The 19,076-nt window shown below is 40.4% G+C and overlaps 1 protein-coding gene across 5 annotated transcripts in view; it reads right to left on the bottom strand.

Annotated features, from left to right (window-relative positions):
* The window catches only part of LOC130514805 (junction plakoglobin-like), a 70,359-nt gene that overhangs the window by 11,706 nt on the left and 39,577 nt on the right, over positions 1-19,076 (bottom strand). For 4 of the 5 annotated variants that reach the window (XM_057014598.1, XM_057014601.1, XM_057014600.1 and 1 more), the window contains 9 exons: positions 17,440-17,693; positions 17,121-17,359; positions 6,937-7,138; positions 6,707-6,851; positions 6,212-6,315; positions 5,639-5,758; positions 4,910-5,128; positions 454-606; positions 50-169 (listed from right to left, as the gene is read on the bottom strand). In XM_057014598.1, the coding sequence (XP_056870578.1) occupies positions 50-169; positions 454-606; positions 4,910-5,128; positions 5,639-5,758; positions 6,212-6,315; positions 6,707-6,851; positions 6,937-7,138; positions 17,121-17,359; positions 17,440-17,693 (1,556 nt within the window). The remainder of the gene's footprint in view (positions 1-49; positions 170-453; positions 607-4,909; positions 5,129-5,638; positions 5,759-6,211; positions 6,316-6,706; positions 6,852-6,936; positions 7,139-17,120; positions 17,360-17,439; positions 17,694-19,076) is intronic. The other variant, XM_057014602.1, reaches the window with a different exon arrangement.

Genomic DNA, 19,076 nt, shown 5'->3' with positions numbered 1-19,076 from the left:
AAATTACAAATATCTTATATAATATGCACGTTGTAGATTGTAATTATACCTGTACAAAGAGTGGTATGGTTTGCATGCTGGCGATCTCTCCTCTGTTTATAGGATCTCTGGCCATGATGTGAAGCGCTCCTGTGCAGCCCTCTACGATTTCTTCCATGCGAACACCATCCTGATAAGGAAGACAGACAGAAATGAGTCCTACCTCTACCAACATTGGATAAAGGCCTTGAATACAGTACACAGAAATTGCGTTTTTAAATCAGTTGTTAACAGAAAAAGGTGAGACTCCAGATTACCTAGGTTGGGAAAGTGAGATAGGTGTTTGGATTTTGCCCCATATCATCTTGTGAATTCTTCATGTGAAATATTATAAAAACTACTTTTGCATACAGTGATGCGAACGTTTCCTCGTTTCCTAGTATTCTGACTGTGTGCGTGTGTGCGTTTTGAGACCTGGTATGTCTGCTGCGCAGAGGAGGCATGTCTCTGGGTGTCCTGGTGAGCCTTCAGCAGAAGATTTACCAGTCGGGGAATAGCACCAGTCTCCCTCAGTGGCGCTTGATTGGCAGGGCACAGTGCTAAGTTCCGGATCAGACCAACCGTAGCCTGAGGAAAGGAACGAGATCAAACATAATGCTCTATTTGGGTCAGCTTTAAAGACAACGTTACGAGATGCCTTTATATGGCAGAACCGGCTGCTCTAACCTGTCGCGAACCACATGGACCGCACTTATGTTTACTAAGCATTGCGTAATGCTTCATTTCAAAGGAAAAAGATCTAACAGTTTCTTTCTTGCGGCAGGGAAAAATACTGGGTCAATTTTTAGGACATCTGCAGCAACATATTGCTGTCTTACGGCTACACTCTTCTTTGACATTTAAAACACTACATTTAGATTCTGCAACCCTGCAGAGACTTCATGAATAGCAACAGTATTCCCAAAAATATTTACGCATTACAAAGGCAGAGAAAGTGAAAATCAGTGCCAGCATTAAGTAACACATTGATTTCCGCATCCTGGGGCCAACCTGTTCCGGAAATGAGCTGTCACAGTCTGTTTTGTGCAAACACTCATAATTACCAAACACAGAACTGTTCGGCCTAGTGGATTCAAGTTCTCATCCATCCAGCTAGTCCACAGTGGTAGTTTGAAGAGTTTAGAGCATGGGAAAAGGAAAGGAAGTGCAGTTGCCCTGGTTTTGAAAACAACTAAGTCATTTGTTTTTCCTTTTTTATCCTTTTAATCTTTTAGGTAACACTAAGCAATGGACTGGTATTGGACGCACTTAGCATCCAAATAACAGTCTGAGTACAGGGAGAATCACCCACTTGATGCTTTGAGTGGAGAGGACGACAAATCTCAAAAGTACCCACAGTTCTCTTGAGTGTTACACTGTGCTCATCGGGGATGGACATTTCCACATCTGTAATAAACCTTTTTATCTACTTTCCATGTTCAAGGTATTATATTAAATCAGAAACTGAAGCATAATTTATTTTTTCATTTATTCACTTACACACATCATGAGTAAATGTTCAGCTTTAGTGAACATTTAAAACACTGCTAATTGAACATATAACCATGTAGCAATTGCACCTGTGTCACCAAGAAAGAAAGATTGATTCACAATGGAATGCAAGCGTGTCACCTCACAGTTACCCCGGTGTGGTTTGAGCTACAAATGACCACAAAATCAATCTTGACTTTGAATACATCACAGTGTCGCGTTAATGTGAGAGTAAGACTCTACATCTTGGGAGTAACAGAATTCCATCAGGCTACTTTTTCACCTGATAACTCTGCAATGTAAGTTCAGATCAGTGACCTGCTAGTGCAGATGATTTCAACAACACTTTATATGCACTAAAATGTATTGATGATCCCTGTACCATTCACTTTGCTTTTCCTCTATCACAAAGTCTATCTGATCACAACCAAAATCTACTGTATGCTCAAAGACAGCCATTGGTGTGATAAATGAACCAATTATCTAATATATATCACTGGATATGAGACAAACATTACCGCACAAGTTTAGAGAATCATAAATGTGATACACTGAAGTAGATGAACATGAAGATGAACTGACTTTTTAAAGCTGTAAATGGCTGTAAAGCTTTCATGTAAAATGAATTTTCTAACATAAAACGCAATTACCCTTCTTTCTCACACAAGTATAGCAGTGTTTGTGTTTATATTATTCTACACTTGTCCTTACAAACCACCACAGCAAACGCTGTATAAGTGTAAAAGAACACTTCTCTGTATATTCCACACAGCTCATTATTTTCCAGAACTTGACCCTTATAGTAACAGTGGGTCACATTATTATCTCAAGTATCATAAATAAGCAGAGTTATGAGGGCTATTTTTTGTTTTAGCTTGCTTATTTGGCTTCAACTAATAAGTGCAGAAGAATATAGGCAATATAGGAAAGTCAGAAAGTCAGAAAAACATATTTTTGGAATCATCATCTGCTCTGTCATTTTATACAGTCTTTGTTGTTGTGATAGAGCTACAAGGGAGCTGAAATAGTATGGAGAACAAATCCACAGTGCTCAGAGAGATGCTATTATAGGCGGCAGAAAAAAAAGGCCAAAGTCATGTAATTTAATGCTATTTTTCTACAAGTCCAATGTGAAATGAAAGTATGTACTGTCAATAGTACTTATTACTTATCACCGAGCCGAGGTAACAGCACTAACAATCAATCCCCTATGAATTGGCACCACTCTGGAAGTGCCTAAAGCTTTAAATCAACATGCGTTGGGAAACATGACAAGTCATTCACTACCCTGTTGTGAGTCTCAGCACAAACCGTGTGGAATGCAGAGATAGTGGCATATGAGTCAGCATGACTCAAAACTCATCAGCTTGCACTCTTCTAAATTCTTCCCAATTCTTTATTTTTATGTTATCCACATTCAAGGACCTTTGATCTGCCATGAAACCTGTGTCAACATACTACAGTGTTAAGAGTAGTTTCCTGATTTCTGGTTGTAACACTAGTTCTCTACACTCGACTGTACAGGTTCCATTAGTCACACTGTATGGTAAACAAATGACGCATGGATACGGCCAATGATCAGTGACGAACTTTAAAATGACCTGAAGGCAGTGACACACAAAAATGAGAGACACGTGCTCAGATGAAAACATTTTTGAGGAGAATGGTGTCAAGTGCTCACTAAAGAGGCTCAGTCTGAGGAGAATGGAGATGGCACCCCTAGTGTCCGCTGGAATGGAGAACAAGGACTACCTGCCAAGCAGGCACAGCAACTCCACATTTCCAAATTCTCATGATCTGTTTTCCATGCATTCGCTCCATCATCCATCCAGCTCAAATGTCCCTGGCAGCATGTCAGGGCACAGAGATTCTGTGGGATCAGGCATGGACTTGCATCGTAATTGAAAATCGAAGGGTCGGTTTTCTATCTTTTCTAACGTTATTGATAACTGAGTTATAGTATTAAATGGCTACCTGTCTTGTATAATTTTGTGTTTTTGTCTCTCTTTATTTTTTAAAGCTGCAAAAGGTAAACACAATAAGTTATAAATCTTTGTGCTGTGACATGCTGTGCAAGGCTATAGAATACAATTTGTCTAGGATGTTTTAGTTATATCTTCAGTTAAATACCAATACCATAACAAAATGTTTCATCATATTCTATGCAAAATCTGGGCACTACTGAGATTTTCCCAACATGCACTGTGATGCCATCAGTGGAAACTCAAAGACTGGAATGAGTTTGGATTAGCTCCAGTGTCAGCCTTGAGGAACAAATTAAAATCAAAGCACGAATATACAATTGCAAAACTTAAAATTGGATGAGCAATGATTTTTGACATTAATATCAAAATGTAGTACTTTTGCCTTGCACACATCTTGTTGAAAAGTGGGCTCTGCTAACACTGTAAAAACAACCAATGATCCAACCCGCTGACCATCATAGATTGAGTCTACATCAGATTTTTGAATTGATTTAGCATCACACTTGCAATCTTATTCAGATGATGTCACTACTAGCATGTATCTAGCAGTGCCACCTTTCACTATTTAATTACACCTTAAACATACTAGTATTGAGTGACATTTGTTACAAGGGAGGGTGATAATTCTAAGAGCTGTCATTACTGAAGGAGTTTTGATCAGTGAGTTCATTTGGAGTACTTACGTTTCATTAGTTCTGTGAACATTACCAACCCAAACAACTTGTGAGATCGAATTACTGAGGCTTCTTCACCCCTTTTTAAGGGAAAATGAGTTTTAAGCGATTTCCCCAATAGTTACACATTTGTGGAGGCATTTTGCACAACAGGCACGCATGTGTTTTGCCAGATGCACTAACACAGGTGTTTCGCAATGGTTACACTCTGTGATTAATATGCGTCAAAGTGCAAACAATTATAATTGTGACTTTTCTCAATCAGTTCTATTCGGAGTGCATTCTGCCACCTGCCTCCTGGGACACGCTCACACACCCTCACTGGCTCTGATTTTGAATGGAGTTGGAATATGTGCTTGTTTGCAGGGTGGTTATGCTACCTACAGATATGCCCAACCTGCTGCTGCCACATCTGCTGCATACAGTGACAGGTAAAATTGCTTCTTTAATGGATGGATGGATGGATGGATGGATGGATGGATGGATGGATGGATGGATGGATGGATGGATGGATGGATGGATGGATGGATGGATGGATGGATGGATAGAGGGGGGCCTGGGCAGTTTTTAAAGCACCAAGTGGAAGAGTTTGTGGACAATGAAATGTCTAACAAACTCTAGTCTCTTGCTTTGAGAGACTTTCTCCCCCTAGTTCTCTGTTTTTGTGTCCGTCTTCTTAGCTCAGGAATGGAAGAAGTGATTTTCATTGAAATTGAAAACCAGATCATTGCATCCTCTCACCTTCACTATAGGCCAGTAGTGTGGTTGGCCCAGCAGCTTGATGATAGCTGGGATGCCATAGTGCAGTCGCACTGCATTCTGGGCCAGCTCGGCATCCTGGTGGCGAGACGTGAGGTGGCGCAGGGCACACACGGCTGGCTCAGCAACATCCTCTTTCTCCCCCGCACGAAGCACAGCATGGATCAACGCTTCAACCCCCCCACACTGAGTTACCAGCATCTGAGGAAAAGAGGAGGAATAGAAATGTATGTTGCCATGTGCCAATTTAACACTGCGCAGAAATTCATTTGGATTGAAGGAACAACAATAAAATCGATTAAAAAAATAATAAATATGTAAAGTGGAAATAAAGAGAAAACAGTTAATCAAAGTAATCGGAAGCTATGCTATTTGAAATTTAGGCAATTCAGAAAATATCATTATTTATAATATAATAGAATCTTTATTTCTAAGTTATTATTCGAAAGTATATAATTAATTGACAGCAGCAGTTTGGCAAGATAATGAGCAGAAATAGGAAACTTAGCATGCACCATTGGAAATAGATTACATCACATGAATTGTTCAGTAAATGTTCATAGATTTGCAGTAGTGGAAATGATAAGAATGTCATTAAAAGTGATTAAACCTCATTTGTGCCTTTCCAATGCCCAATGGTCACGACAGAAGAATAGCCTAATGTTCAACTGAAGCATTAATACATGTGTGTGGAAACCCTGTGATAGTTACTTTGTTGCGGGAGTTGTTGCAGGTGAGGTTGGAGAGGATGCCGGTTGCACAGGTTAACATGTTGACATCATCTGAGCCGAGCTGGGTCACCAGTATCTGCAGGAGACCATCTAACCCCTCCTGCACAGAGACACCGAACAGAGGAGATGGGATGGCCGAGGGGATCAACATAAATTTGTAGTCCTAACTATCTTCCTCATTATCTACGCTTAATGTTCGAAAGCATATTTTCAGTTTATCAGTGAGTGCACGAAACAGAAAGTTCAAACCTACTCCCTAGAGCAAGTAGGGAAGAATGTGTGATTTCAGATTGTCTTTAACATGATGCGGAGTAGCCTGGATCGCTGGATCATCACCATTGCAGATGTGTTGTATTTGAGTCATTTTGTAGCATCAATAAATTAAGCGATTCATTTATTTCACTTTAATTAAATGACATAATTAAATAGTAATTGTAGTTGAGTGACAGATCTGTTTTATTGCCTGTTTTATTTAATAGCTCAGCTAAAACTCGTCTGCTAGCCATGTCCGTGAACATGAATACCCAGAATTACAATTTAGATGAAATGATACCTGTTTGGTTGCAGCATCTGATAAATTACGCAGAGTCCACAGACAGTTCTGGATCAACCGCTGACTGGAACCAGTGAGGTGCTGGCCCAAAGCTTGCATTCCACCTGGATGAATGTAAAAAGACACTTACAGGACCCAGTTGCTATACAGGCTGGTTTAAATCCCATATTTAATTCATATAGTTGTGATTCACGACTACAAGTGATTTCCACTCTACATGCTACATAGAGAATGAGAAACATGGATTTTTATCTCATTTCCTCATTTGTCAAAAGCAATTGTTGCAATACTTGAATTGAAACTCAAGGATAAGGGCTTGAGCACATGGGAGAATTTACATGACACATGAGATTTAGGGGCATTTTTCAGCTTATCTCAAAATCGATTTAACACAAATAAACACATTTGCAGTGGGTCTGGAGCAAATGTGACCACCTTGATTTATTAGTGATAACACATCCATATCATGCATGCACCATAGTAACTTGACCGTACCAGCCTCAACTATTGCTGGTTTGTTGCTAGGACAAACAGACAGCACTTTAAGAACACGACTGGTGGTCCACAGTAGCTTCTCATAGTTGTAGTTCCTCATGATGAACACCAAACCCTCTGGACCCCCATTGGCTAAGATGATCAGCTGCCAAGAACATAAGACAGTTTTACAAAGTTTGGTTTGGACAGATACAAGAAACATCCCCCTAATGTGTGGGGCCTCTGCTCACCTTGCTCTCCTGGTTTCCGTAAGATAAGAGCTGCAGACAGTCGGTGGTGATGGCTAGGAACTTGGGGTTACTTTTCTTTAGCAAGGGAACCATTCTCTGCAGCCCATCAGCTAAACGCACAGCCATCTTGGCCCCTTCTTGGTGAAGCAGCAGGTTGTGGAGGGTTGTGATGGCATAAAATAGCACTGATTCCACCGGTGAGCTGCATGCAAGAGAAAAAGAGGCATAAGAGAAAGCGAAAGATAGTTTCCTGCATCCAAAATCACACTCCGATTCATTGTTTCCTACTCACTGTATAGGGAGCAGGGTTGAGCGGTCTCCTTAGTGCACTCACTAATAAGAAGCCAAGAAGCTGTATTTTTTTTTTTTTTGTTGTTGTTGTATTTCTATGATATTCCACATAGGAGGATCATATCTATTGCTTGGTTAGAGACCATCGGTTGACAATACATTTCACAATGCACATGGGGATGCACTAAGTGCACTCGATAGGATACTTAGTGCACTACTTGGGAATAAGGAGTTCTACATTATTATTGCTGTTTATGGGTAGCTACCAGTTTGCTGAGTTTCAAGTGCTTCTTGCACTGTCATGCTGACACTAAAGATCCCAGGAGATGTATGTGTTCAAACAGTTGCAGACTCACAAGTATAGTTTGGTCAGGCGTGGCTTAACCTTTCAAAATGCAACATTGAGAGGTTGAATAACCCTAGCCAGCAAGGGGTAGCCACAGAGGTGTACTAGGGACTTCAAGTAGACATAATAACCCCTGGCAAAGATAAAGCTCAATAAGCAGAAGAGCTGAGAAAAGAAGAACTTCCTTTTATAAGGAAAAATACAAGTTTGTCCAGAGTTTGTCCATCCAACCGTGACAATAAAAAAAAAAATAGACAAACGTGTATGTTGTTAATCAGCAGTCTCCATTTCTAACAACATGGCATCCAATTATCCATTAGGGAAATATATAGAATCGGGATGTCATTACTTGAAATTTTGATTTGAAGAGGGCAAAATTAGCCCCAGGCTTTTGCAGCACAGAGCGTAACAGTAAAGGAAGACCCCAGCCTGCCAAACACTTCTGGAAAATGATGAATGTAACGCAGCAAGAAATCAATCAATCAATCGATCTTTAGGGAGGCACGGTGGTGTGGTGGTTAGCACTGTTGCCTCACAGCAAGAAGGCCCCGGGTTCGATCCCTGTTTGGTATTGAGGCTGGGGACTTTCTGTGTGGAGTTTGCATGTTCTCCCTGCGTGGGTTCTCTCCGGGTACTCCGGCTTCCTCCCACAGTCCAAAGACATGGTGATCATGTGATCTAATCAAATCTATCCCTGAGAGGTTCAGGCCCAAACACCATGACCTCAGTTTTTCCTGAGTTAAGGAGGAGGAAATATGAAGACATCCAGGACTTTATGTCTTTGAGACAGGACTGAAGCTTCACTAACTTCTCTGTCTCCTCTGGTTTCATGGATAAATAAAGCTGAGTGTCATCAGCATTACAATGAAAATTTATCCCATGCTGCCGAAACAATTATGACAGAATTATAAAAGGTTGGGAGATGTTTAATCCACAAATAAAAAGAGGTGTTAACGATCAGTCAATCCCATCACTTCTTAAATTAGCAGCAAAAACCTATTTGTGTTGTGGCACAGCCACTCAGAATGCTTGGTGCATTGACCCCATTACTGCAAAGAGAAGCGGCATAACGACTTCAGGAAGATGCACAAATCATTTGCATCTAGGCAGCTACTTAAAAGGTAAAGCATCATGCTTGAGGCAAAATTTCATATTTAAGAGATGCCACAGAAGATTATAATGCTGAATAATTTTTATTTTAAGGCAACCAATGATGCTAAAATGGCAATGGAATCTAAAATCTGGTCTTTGCCATTTCATTTTTGTTGAATCGAAGTAGGGGGATATCTGTGGACATCTGTTTCTTTCAAGAACATCTGTGCTGCTGACAATGATAATTACAAAAGACAACATCATAGTTCCCTCAAAATCCTGGGAAATCGTAATTGAATGGAAATACAACGCAACAAATGAGTATCTCCACTGTTTAATGCCTCTCTGCTTAACACAACTCCAACTTCCCTGGAAACAAAGCAACGGCTGTCTTAATTTAAAGAGCAAGACAACAAAATTATGTTTGGGTTCCTGGGTGCCCTTACAAAAAGGCACAGAAATAAAGCTGATGATATTTTTCAGAAGCTAGCCAAAACAGAATATGTTTTGTGGCACCTAATGACAATAAAACACATTAACTAAGGCAGGGGTATCCAGAAACCTCGAGGGCTGCAATCCAGCTGGGTTTTTGGTCCTACCAGACAGATTATGCATTCACTAAGGAATATGGGATGAGCATCAGAGGTGAAAGTGTTGTAGGGCAGAAATCCTGGCTGGATAACTGGTTCTGGACACCCTTGAACAAAACAAAGAAAAGATAAAATAAAATAAAGCATAATTCAAAATTTATTATACAAATGGGGAAAAAACTCTCAGGCCAGTCTTTACTGATACATTATTGGTGCAAATGTTCACATTCTGCACTTGCTCGAGAAATCAATAACCAACAGTCTACTATTTACATTTCTGAGTCAGTGGTGTGTTACTGATGTATCTGTCGAAATAATGAACACAACACATCTTTACACTCTGCTTTTCACCTCATTTTCAACACTTCAAACAAACCATGTGGCACTGCAGCCACATATTTAGCTGGAAGTGGAAGTGATTTTAATTGCTCCTTCTTGATCTAAAACACACATTCTCAGCATTATGTTTTTTGTACCGGTTATCCTTCACAAGTTTTACTAATACAAGCTGGAGGGTTTGGGGCTAACCCTTTACAGTAGCATATCCTTCACAGACTGAATCTGGCCATAAATGGTCCGATTCATCCATATTTGATCTTAATAACACCTTTACACACTGTCTGCACTTTATTGGACCCTTAAAGGTTACCAGACAATTTAAACATGCCCCTGGTACTTCAGCTGAATGCCCCAAGAAGATCTTTGAAAAGCATTTTTCAGTAATGCAGACATTTAAAATCCCATCCCTGAGGCTGAAAAAAAACCATATGATAAATAAATAAATAAAAATCAAAGAAAATGTATAATGTAGCTGACACTGGAGACTTTAATTAGAAACAGAGAGTAAAAATATTAAACTCCCACAAGGCCTTCAGGGAGAACGTTTGAATTTCACCCTAAACGGTAACAATAGGCAGATGGATAAAGAGAATTCAATTTTAGTTTCCAAACATGCAATCTGGTAATAAAAAATATATATATATTTAAGGAATGCATGATGGTAAAAGGCTAAAATTTGAAGCCACGACTGTGTAGGAAAGACGTTACAAATACAATGAAGCCTTGTTGGCTATTCTGTAAACATCTTCTACATCACTGATGTACATTAAGGAAAAATAAAAACACGTGAAGACAAAATACATAACATATACAGTGGATTTTGGGAAAGTATTATTTTTGTCATTTTAACAGAATAGTGAGCAGTTTCATAGGCTAAAAAAGTTACACATTGATACCATAAATGAAAATAAGCTTCTCTGTGGTAAGCTGTTTCAGTGTTTGGAGTTCAGATTTTTTTAATTGAATTCTATTTCACTTTCTACAAGAATTAAGCCCCCAAATCAATTATGAGACTGAATTATCCTCCAGTGTTAAGCCTCAGTGTACAGGATTAACTGTAGCACATGCAGATCTGCTTTGGGTTGGAAAAAGCACTGCAGTTGGTGCTGACACTGCTAGCTGGCCTGCTAGCATTATTTTCTTTGAATTTCATGTTTTTTGAAGTCAAGCTCTATTTGAAAAAGCACCACGAGCACTTTGATTTATTTTTTTTAGAACACACTGAGTAACTTCAAGGGTTTAGTGTCTGTGGTTTAACAGCATTCAATGTCTATTTTTATTACCTTTTTGGCGAGTACTACTGTACATGCATTTTTTGATTTGGGATGGACAGTTGGGACAACTGCTGCCCTAATCTTGCTCCATAAAGTTTCTTCATTTTTAGGGAGAATTGGAAGTTTGTCTGTATGTTTGGTGCTGGGTGTCACCAAAAATAATCTTAGACAAATGAAGCCGTTAAATTAACTTGTTTTGGTCTGGCAACTGCTTTCAGATGTGGTGAGCCTCAAAGCCTCTTTCAAACATGATTTGACAAACTAAAAGATATGAAAAAAATAATGGGGGTGGGGGGGTTGGAAGACCAGAGTGTGACAGCAGCGAAGCTGTGAAAGTAACAGCCAGAGTTTACCAATCTGGATACATATCAAAGGAGAAACTATTTCATTTTTATTGGCCAGAAAGAGGAAAGGCAGCCCAGACAAAGTGATTGGAGATGTACATGACATAAATTTTGCATGTCAAAAACAATAGAGATTCTCTTTGTCCATGCATTACGCTAATGTTCAAATGGAGTGACAGACAAAAGATCCTCAGGGCCATTGCAGTGGAAACACAATTGAATTGGCAAGGTCAACCCTTTCGGATACAACACAGTTTTGCAGCAAAGATATTACAAAGCAAGAAGAGTAAATAATTCCAGAGCATCGTTCTGCACCATACTTCAGAGACGTAAAATACAACTAGAACAACATGCAGGAGGCAGCTGTGGGCTTGACACTAAGGCCGCCAAAGGATTTGGGGGTCATATGAATGAATTAAAATAAGGTGATTTTGCTATTGTAAATTCTTTCTTTACTATGTGACCATGTGTCTCTTGTTAATTCAGAAATCCAAGTCCACCACTTGTCTTTTAGATCCCATCCCAACACACCTGTTGAAGGATGTTTTACCATTGATAGGCAGTTCTATCCTGGACCAGATCAATGGTTCTTTAGTGACAGGTTATGTACCCCGGTCCTACAAGGTGGCAGTGATTAAGCCGTTGCTTAAAAAAAATCACTAGATCCTGAAGTCTGAGCAAATTATAGGCCAATATCCAACCTTTCTTTTATCTCTAAAGTTCTTGAGAAGGTGGTGGTGACTCAGTTACTGGAGCACCTGCAGAGGAACAGCCTGTTTGAGATGTTTCAGTCAGGCTTTAGAGCTCATCACAGTACAGAAACAGCACTTCTTGAAGTTACTAATGATCTTCTTATAGCTTCAGATCATGGACTGGTCTCTATGCTAGTTCTGCTGGATCTCAGTGCTGCTTTTGATACAGTTGATCACAGCATCCTGTTACATAGACTGGAACATGTGATTGGGATTAAAGGGACAGCACTAGACTGGTTTAGATCGTATCTATCTGATAGATACCAGTTTGCTCATGTCCATGGCGTTCCCTCTTCATACAGTAGGGTTAGCCATGGAGTTCTGTACTTGGACCAACCCTTTTCATCTTGTACATGCTTCCCTTAGGGAACAAATATTCAGCAACATGGAATAATTTTTCATTGTTATGCTGATGACACTCAGCTTTATTTATCCATGAAACCAGAGGAGACAGAGAAGTTAGTGAAGCTTCAGACCTGTCTTAAAGACATAAAGTCCTGGATGTCTTCAAATTTCCTCCTCCTTAACTCAGGAAAAACTGAGGTCATGGTGTTTGGTCCTGAACCTCTCAGGGATAGATTAGATCATATGATCACTCTAGATGGTATCTCATTAACATCTAGTCTCTCTGTGAGGAATCTTGGAGTAACTTTTGACCAAAATCTCTCCTTCAACTCACACATTAAAACAGTCTCGAGAAGTGCTTCACCTACAGATAACAAAAATTTAGCTACACCAGACTCCCCAAGGACTGAAAAACTCCTTTGGCCTGTTCAATGCAGCCCTGAAAGAAGATCTGGATCTTCTGGTCCTGAACCTCCTTCAACTCACACATTAAATTAGTCTCTAGAAGTGCCTTTTTTCACCTGAGGAACATCACAAAGATCAGGAAACTACTGACGCGGCATGATGCTGAAAAGTTAATTCATGCATTTGTTACTTCCAAGCTGGACTATTGTAATTCTTTATTATCAGGGTGTCCAAACAACTCTTTAAGAAGCTTCTAGCTGATCCAAAATGCTGCAGCCAGAGTTCTGACAGGTATTGACAAAAGAGATCACATAACTCCTGTACTGGTGTCTCTTCATTGGCTGCCCTTTAAATTTAGAATCATTTTTAAAATCCTTCTTTTGACCTACAAGGTCCTCAGAGGCCTAGCTCCATCCTACCTGGAGGAGCTAGTGATACCTTATCAGCACAATAGACCGCTCCGCTCTCAGAATGCTGGTCTACTTGTGGTTCCCAGAGTTTCTAGGAGTAGAATGGGGGGAGCATTTAGCTACCAGGCCCCCCTGCTATGGAACCAGCTCCCTGTCCAGGTACGGGAGGCTGACTCCATCTCTACTTTTAAGATGCAGACTAGTTATGCTGATCCCCCCCCCCTTTCTCTGTTCATTTACAGGTATCGGCGCCTTCGGAGCTGCATGACGACCTCCAGCCCCGCTGACCCGCTGTATAAATAGTGTATTTTTGTGTGTGTTTTTGTGTGTGCTCTGTGTCCGTCCTCTCCTCCCCTCTCCTCTCCCTCTCCTTCTCCCTCTCCTCTCCTCTCCCCTCCCTCTTCTTCTCCTCTCCTCTCCCCCTCCTTCTCCCTCTTCTCTCCTCTCCTTCTTCTTCTCCTTCATCTCTCCTCTCCTCTCCTCTCCTCCTCCTCTCCTCTCCTCTCCTCTCCTCTCCTCTCCTCTCCTCTCCTCCCCTCTCCTCTCCTCCCCTGAGGCCCTGGGATTCTGGAAAGCACCTTGAAACAATTTTGATTGTATAAGACGCTATATAAATAAAGATTGATTTGATTTGATTTGTTAAAAACATTTCATTTTTGGAATATATAGGAATATATTGGAATAATTTTCCCCATCAAATTATTTATTTATTTATTTTAACATTAATGGAGCATCGGGTGGGCTCTCACACTGGGTCAGTAATTAAGGTCTGAACGATGCAGACTGATTTGTTCTTGCTATTGAAGAGAATATGTGTTTATCTTGTTATCATGTGTTCTACCATATGTTTCCGTTTTTTGTTAGAAGTACTTTAGAAGTTAGGAATGATAGAATCTTTAGTAAGTGTAATAAAGATCAGTGACCCTTCCTTGACATGATTGTTGTTTAGATAGTTGTAATCAGGAGGAGACAGTCAGACGTGAAGTGATAAACCCCCATCGTAAAACTGGACAGCAGAGTGGTCTTGATGAGCATGTCTGCAGGAAGAAGGTGAACTTTGATCTGGCCATTTGGTAAAACAACGGAGAACAAGGACTATGTCAGCAACCAATGGGACTGGAAGAAGAAGACGAGGTAATCCAATAAGAAGGACTGGATTGGACTGAATTAGCGTCAATAATTTACATGTGTTTCTATAAAAGAGTGGGTCAAGGGATAGTTCGGTTGTCAGACTTCATGTCCTGGCAAGTGACTCTGTTATTGTAGGGTTATGAACTGGCCCGGAGCTGTGTAATATTTGTATCTTGAATTGGTTCTATTTGCTAAATACATTTTGAAAGTGGCATTTTTCTTCTTGAAGTCTTCATTTAAAGAACATGTGGATTGGCATTGACACACGAGAGGTATTGCGATCCAACACTATTTGAGCTTAGAGTGCATGTCTTTTTGAGCTTAGAGTGCACGTCTTTTTTCACCATCATCATCCGTTTTTGCCCTTTGGCAGAATAGACTTTTCTTTTTCATCCTTACTCCATGTCTCATATCACTTATACACTATCTAAGTGTTCAGTAAGAAAAAAGTGGTTCATTTCAATGAACTGCAAAGAGTCTGGGCTAAAAAATTCTTATCTTCAAATAACATGAATTTGAAATCTTTATTTCTCTGGGTAGCAGAGTAGGTTTTAAGAGGGACTTAAATGGACACTAACAGACGTGGCAGTGTATCTGCACATAAAGAAGACTCATACAGTCCAGCCTATGTTGCCATGGTGGTGAAATGAACATCACACAAGCATGTGTTGTGGTATTTTTTAATTGCATTTTAACCTCAATGCTGAAAACAGAAACTTGTACTACATATTCTATTAATAAAACTCTAGCACACTTTTTTTTGCATGTTACATTACACAGAAGAAATTTCTTTGGGTTGATGGCGATGCCACCTTTGTTGAGTCTGTATAGGTTAAAGATCCATTTTGACCAAAATTAGCCATTAAACTATTGATTAATATGGAAGATAAACAGAAGAACACTTTAATATGAGCACATATCTGTCCATATATGCTGACTCAGGCTCTCAAGAAGTTAGGTAACATGACACTATTTAGATTTGAGCTGCCAATATTGTAATTGCACAAATCTTTGTTTTTGTCCAGTCTTTGAAGTACCGTATTTTCACGACTATAAGGCGCACCTAAAACACTGAGATTTTCTCAAAAATCTACGGTGCGCTTTATAATATGGTGCGCCTTGTGTGTGGACTGAGTTCCAAAATCTGCTGTGTGCCTTTGGTGGGTGTACTACGGTAAACGCTCTACCCATCGATTAGCAGCACACCTTCGCGTAAGGATCCTCTAAAATGGTGCCGGTCAAGCGACACACGTATGAGGCTTACTTTAAACTACAGGCCATCGAATATGCGGCTGAAAATGGCAATCAAGCAGCTGCAAGACATTTTAATGTAAATGAGTCCATGATCAGAAAGTGGAGAAAACAAGAAAGTGAACGAAAGTGAGGAAGACGAAGCTGAGTTTCCGCGGGAACAAAGCAAGGTGGCCTGAGCTGGAAGACCGAGTGGAACAGTTGGTTGTGGAACAGCGAACAACTTGAAGGGGCGTCTCTACTGTCACCATTCGACAAAAGGCCAAAGCGATTGCTGAAGAAATGGACATTGAGACATTGACATTCCAAGGAGGTCCGTCTTGGTGTCCTCGCTTCATGAGGAGGCGGCATCTCTCCATATGCGCAAGGACAACTGTTGCGCAGCAGCTGCCCGCAGATTACCAGGAGAGGGCGGCCATTAGCCGCACCTACTGCCGCGACAAGATAACCGCGCCCAGCCACATCTATGAGGCAGCAGCGGGCAAGTTATGCCACCATACGCGGGTGGATTGTAGACGCATGGGCTATGATACCGTCTTCATGTATTGTAAGAGCTTTCACAAAATCAACGCTGAACCGGAACCGGTCGGTGAGTCTGATTCAGATGATGAAGAAGAGGAATTCGGGCTGTTGGACATTGAAATAGCGCAGCTTTTTAATTCAGATACAGAAGATGAAAACTTTGATGGTTTTGTGGCAGAAGAATGCATATTTTGTTCAATAAATGTGTCGAAAACTCACTGTTTTACTTCCGTTGTCATTTTTTACTGTATATTTTAGCATGCGCCTAATAATACAGTGCGCCTTATGTATGTTCTAAACACAGATATAGCACCCGTAACTAAGACTGCGCCTTTTATTACAGTGCGCCTTATGGTCGTGAAAATACGGTATACAAAATTCACTGTTGCATTTACTGGCTATGTACTGACTAATGGTGTGAGACTTTGCACTTATATAGAAAGCTGTTGTGCTGTCAGGGCTGTGCCACATTAATGTGTGTTAACAGGGCAATCATCAGCTGAAGATGTTGAGAGTCAATTTCCAAACTATCAGCTTCAATGAGAGAACCAGGGGCGCTGCCAGAGATTTTGGGCCCCATGAAAAGAAATCCCACAGCTGGGTATTAAGTCGGTGGAAAATTTTGATACTGTTTTACATAAAACTGCATTTTAATGATATTTTTGACAGTCCCAGAATCTGTGGGAAAAAAACCCTAATGTGACAGACTTCGGTGAACACTAAGAAAATCATGAAATATATATCTGTATAGAAACAAAATCTCTTTTTTGACTTACTGAAAATTAGCAAAGCAGCTTGCTAAATGTTTGCCTGCATTGATTAACTGACTAACACAACAGCATAAGTATAAATAGAGAGTTTTATTCTCATTGTAGACAGAACCTTTGCATATCTGTGCATGCTGAAGCTTCACTTCCACTTCTATCTAATATTAACTTCAATCAACTCTGAAATAAAGGCAGATGATGAAGGGCCGCTAAGATTATCCTATTTTCCATCACTTGGAATAGAGGTTCTCTGGAAATTTACATTTTAGTCATTTAGAAGACGCTTTTGTCCAAACAACTTACAGTGAGATATCATAGATGTTACCTTAGCATGCGGATCAGTGCTGGGATTCCTCCAGACTTAAATATTGCCAGGAGTCCCTCCTTCTGATGTGACAGGCTGTGGAGTACACTGGCTGTGCAACGAGCTGTCTCCATGTCAGCAGCTGTTGTCATGGCACGCACCACAGCACCAACTACAGCTGGAGACTGCACCAACACTCGTCGACTGGCTTCCTTACGGGTCAGCTGATTGACGATCATGGCTGCTTTGTTCACCACAACCTAGAAGGGCAATTAAATATGCTACCTGTCCGAAAGCTTAGATGGTGAATTCTTAGTGATTCAGCGTGACGGCATCCTACCGGGTCATCGTCGGCCAGCAGTTTGGTCAACTCCGGCACAGCCCTGGTAGCCAACTCAGCGTCGTCCTGGTAATTTATCAGGTGGACAATCGCCGTCTTTAGAAGATGGGATGGTTCTGCCAGCCTTTGTACGTTGCTCTGTTGTGTGGGATCTGGTTGAACAGGCATGGCTGCCTCCCCTTCCACCAGGGTCTCTGGGAACATAGCAGCCCTGACACGCTGAGCTCGAGTCAGTGAGTACTGAGAATCTAAATCTAGCAAAGACATGGAAATAGACAATAGAAGGCTATGAAACATAAAGCTGATTCTCTAATACGATTGATACGATTTAATGCGATTAATTGGTTGAATTATGCCTAAACATGTATTTATAACAGGAAAATGAAGGTGCTTGTTCAAGTCAGTGCTGAACACACAGCTAACATTGAACTGACTGTTATCTGCATGTGTTTAATGTGTCCAATTTAAAGGAAACCATTTGCATTAACTCGCCACATGACAACTACTGAGCAATTGAATAAGTTTTAATTATACTGATACATAATAGCATTTCTTACAATGGGCATGCTTCAGAACTAACAGGAGAGTCGATGACAAAGTCAACAACTTTTGCAATTCACTATACCACATTTGTGTATTTAGACAATTTACTTAATATAATGTATTTCTGTATGTATTCTCTAAGATCTATGCCTATTCTCTCCTCTACCTCTCCTCTACCTCTCCTCTCCTCTCCTCTCCTCTCCTCTCCTCTCCTCTCCTCTCCTCTCCTCACCTCTCCTCCCTCTCTACCCAGCCAGCCATCAGCAGGAGGGTCCCCTTACATGAGCATGGTCCTGCTCAAGGTTTCTTCCTGTTAAAGGGGAGTTTTTCCTGCCACTGTGGCTTGTTTGTGGTCAGGTCAAGGGATTCTGTAAGCGCCTAGAAACAATTTTGATTGTAAAAGATGCTATATAAATAAAGATTGATTGATTGATTGATTGATTGATTGATTGATTGATTGATTGATTGATTGGTTGATTGATTGGTTGATTGATTGATTGACTGTAAATAAGAAATGTAATTTTTGAGACTGTCATTTGTTGACTGCAGAAATGACTGGTGACTGCTTTTATATCAAATAAAACACAAGTGTGGACATCACACTGAGGTTAAGCTATTATAATACATATTCTCACATTCTTGGCAAATACTCCATTTCTCTAGTCACACATTGGCCGTTGAGACTTAAAAAAAGTGTAACAATCTGCCAGTATGTATTCATGCGTGTCAGCGACTAATGGACTATGAGTGGAGTTAATAAAAATCATAATTCAGAAGCAAATTCCAGATCAAGATCAGATCATCAAAGATGTCCTCCTTCTGTGTCCTGTCTGTGTCCAATGCAAAGCGAGGATAATTTCGATTATAGATAGTTATCACTATCACTAAAGGAAGTTAAAATCAAATGTTTTGCTCTCAAACATAGTGGCGGAAAAATCAGTAGCAGACACATCAGACAAGTCAGAGTACTGCTTTGGAAAAATATATTGGCATCATTGGTGTTACTGGCCTTGCTTGAATGAGGATCCCTTTTTGTGTTGTGCATTGATGGTTGGCTATTAGAGCTTTCTTGTATGGTCATTTGGCTAAAGTTT

The sequence above is a fragment of the Takifugu flavidus genome, chromosome 18 (assembly GCF_003711565.1).
Source record: "Takifugu flavidus isolate HTHZ2018 chromosome 18, ASM371156v2, whole genome shotgun sequence".
Lineage (NCBI taxonomy): Eukaryota > Metazoa > Chordata > Actinopteri > Tetraodontiformes > Tetraodontidae > Takifugu > Takifugu flavidus.
This window is presented reverse-complemented; position numbering and strand designations above follow the sequence as displayed.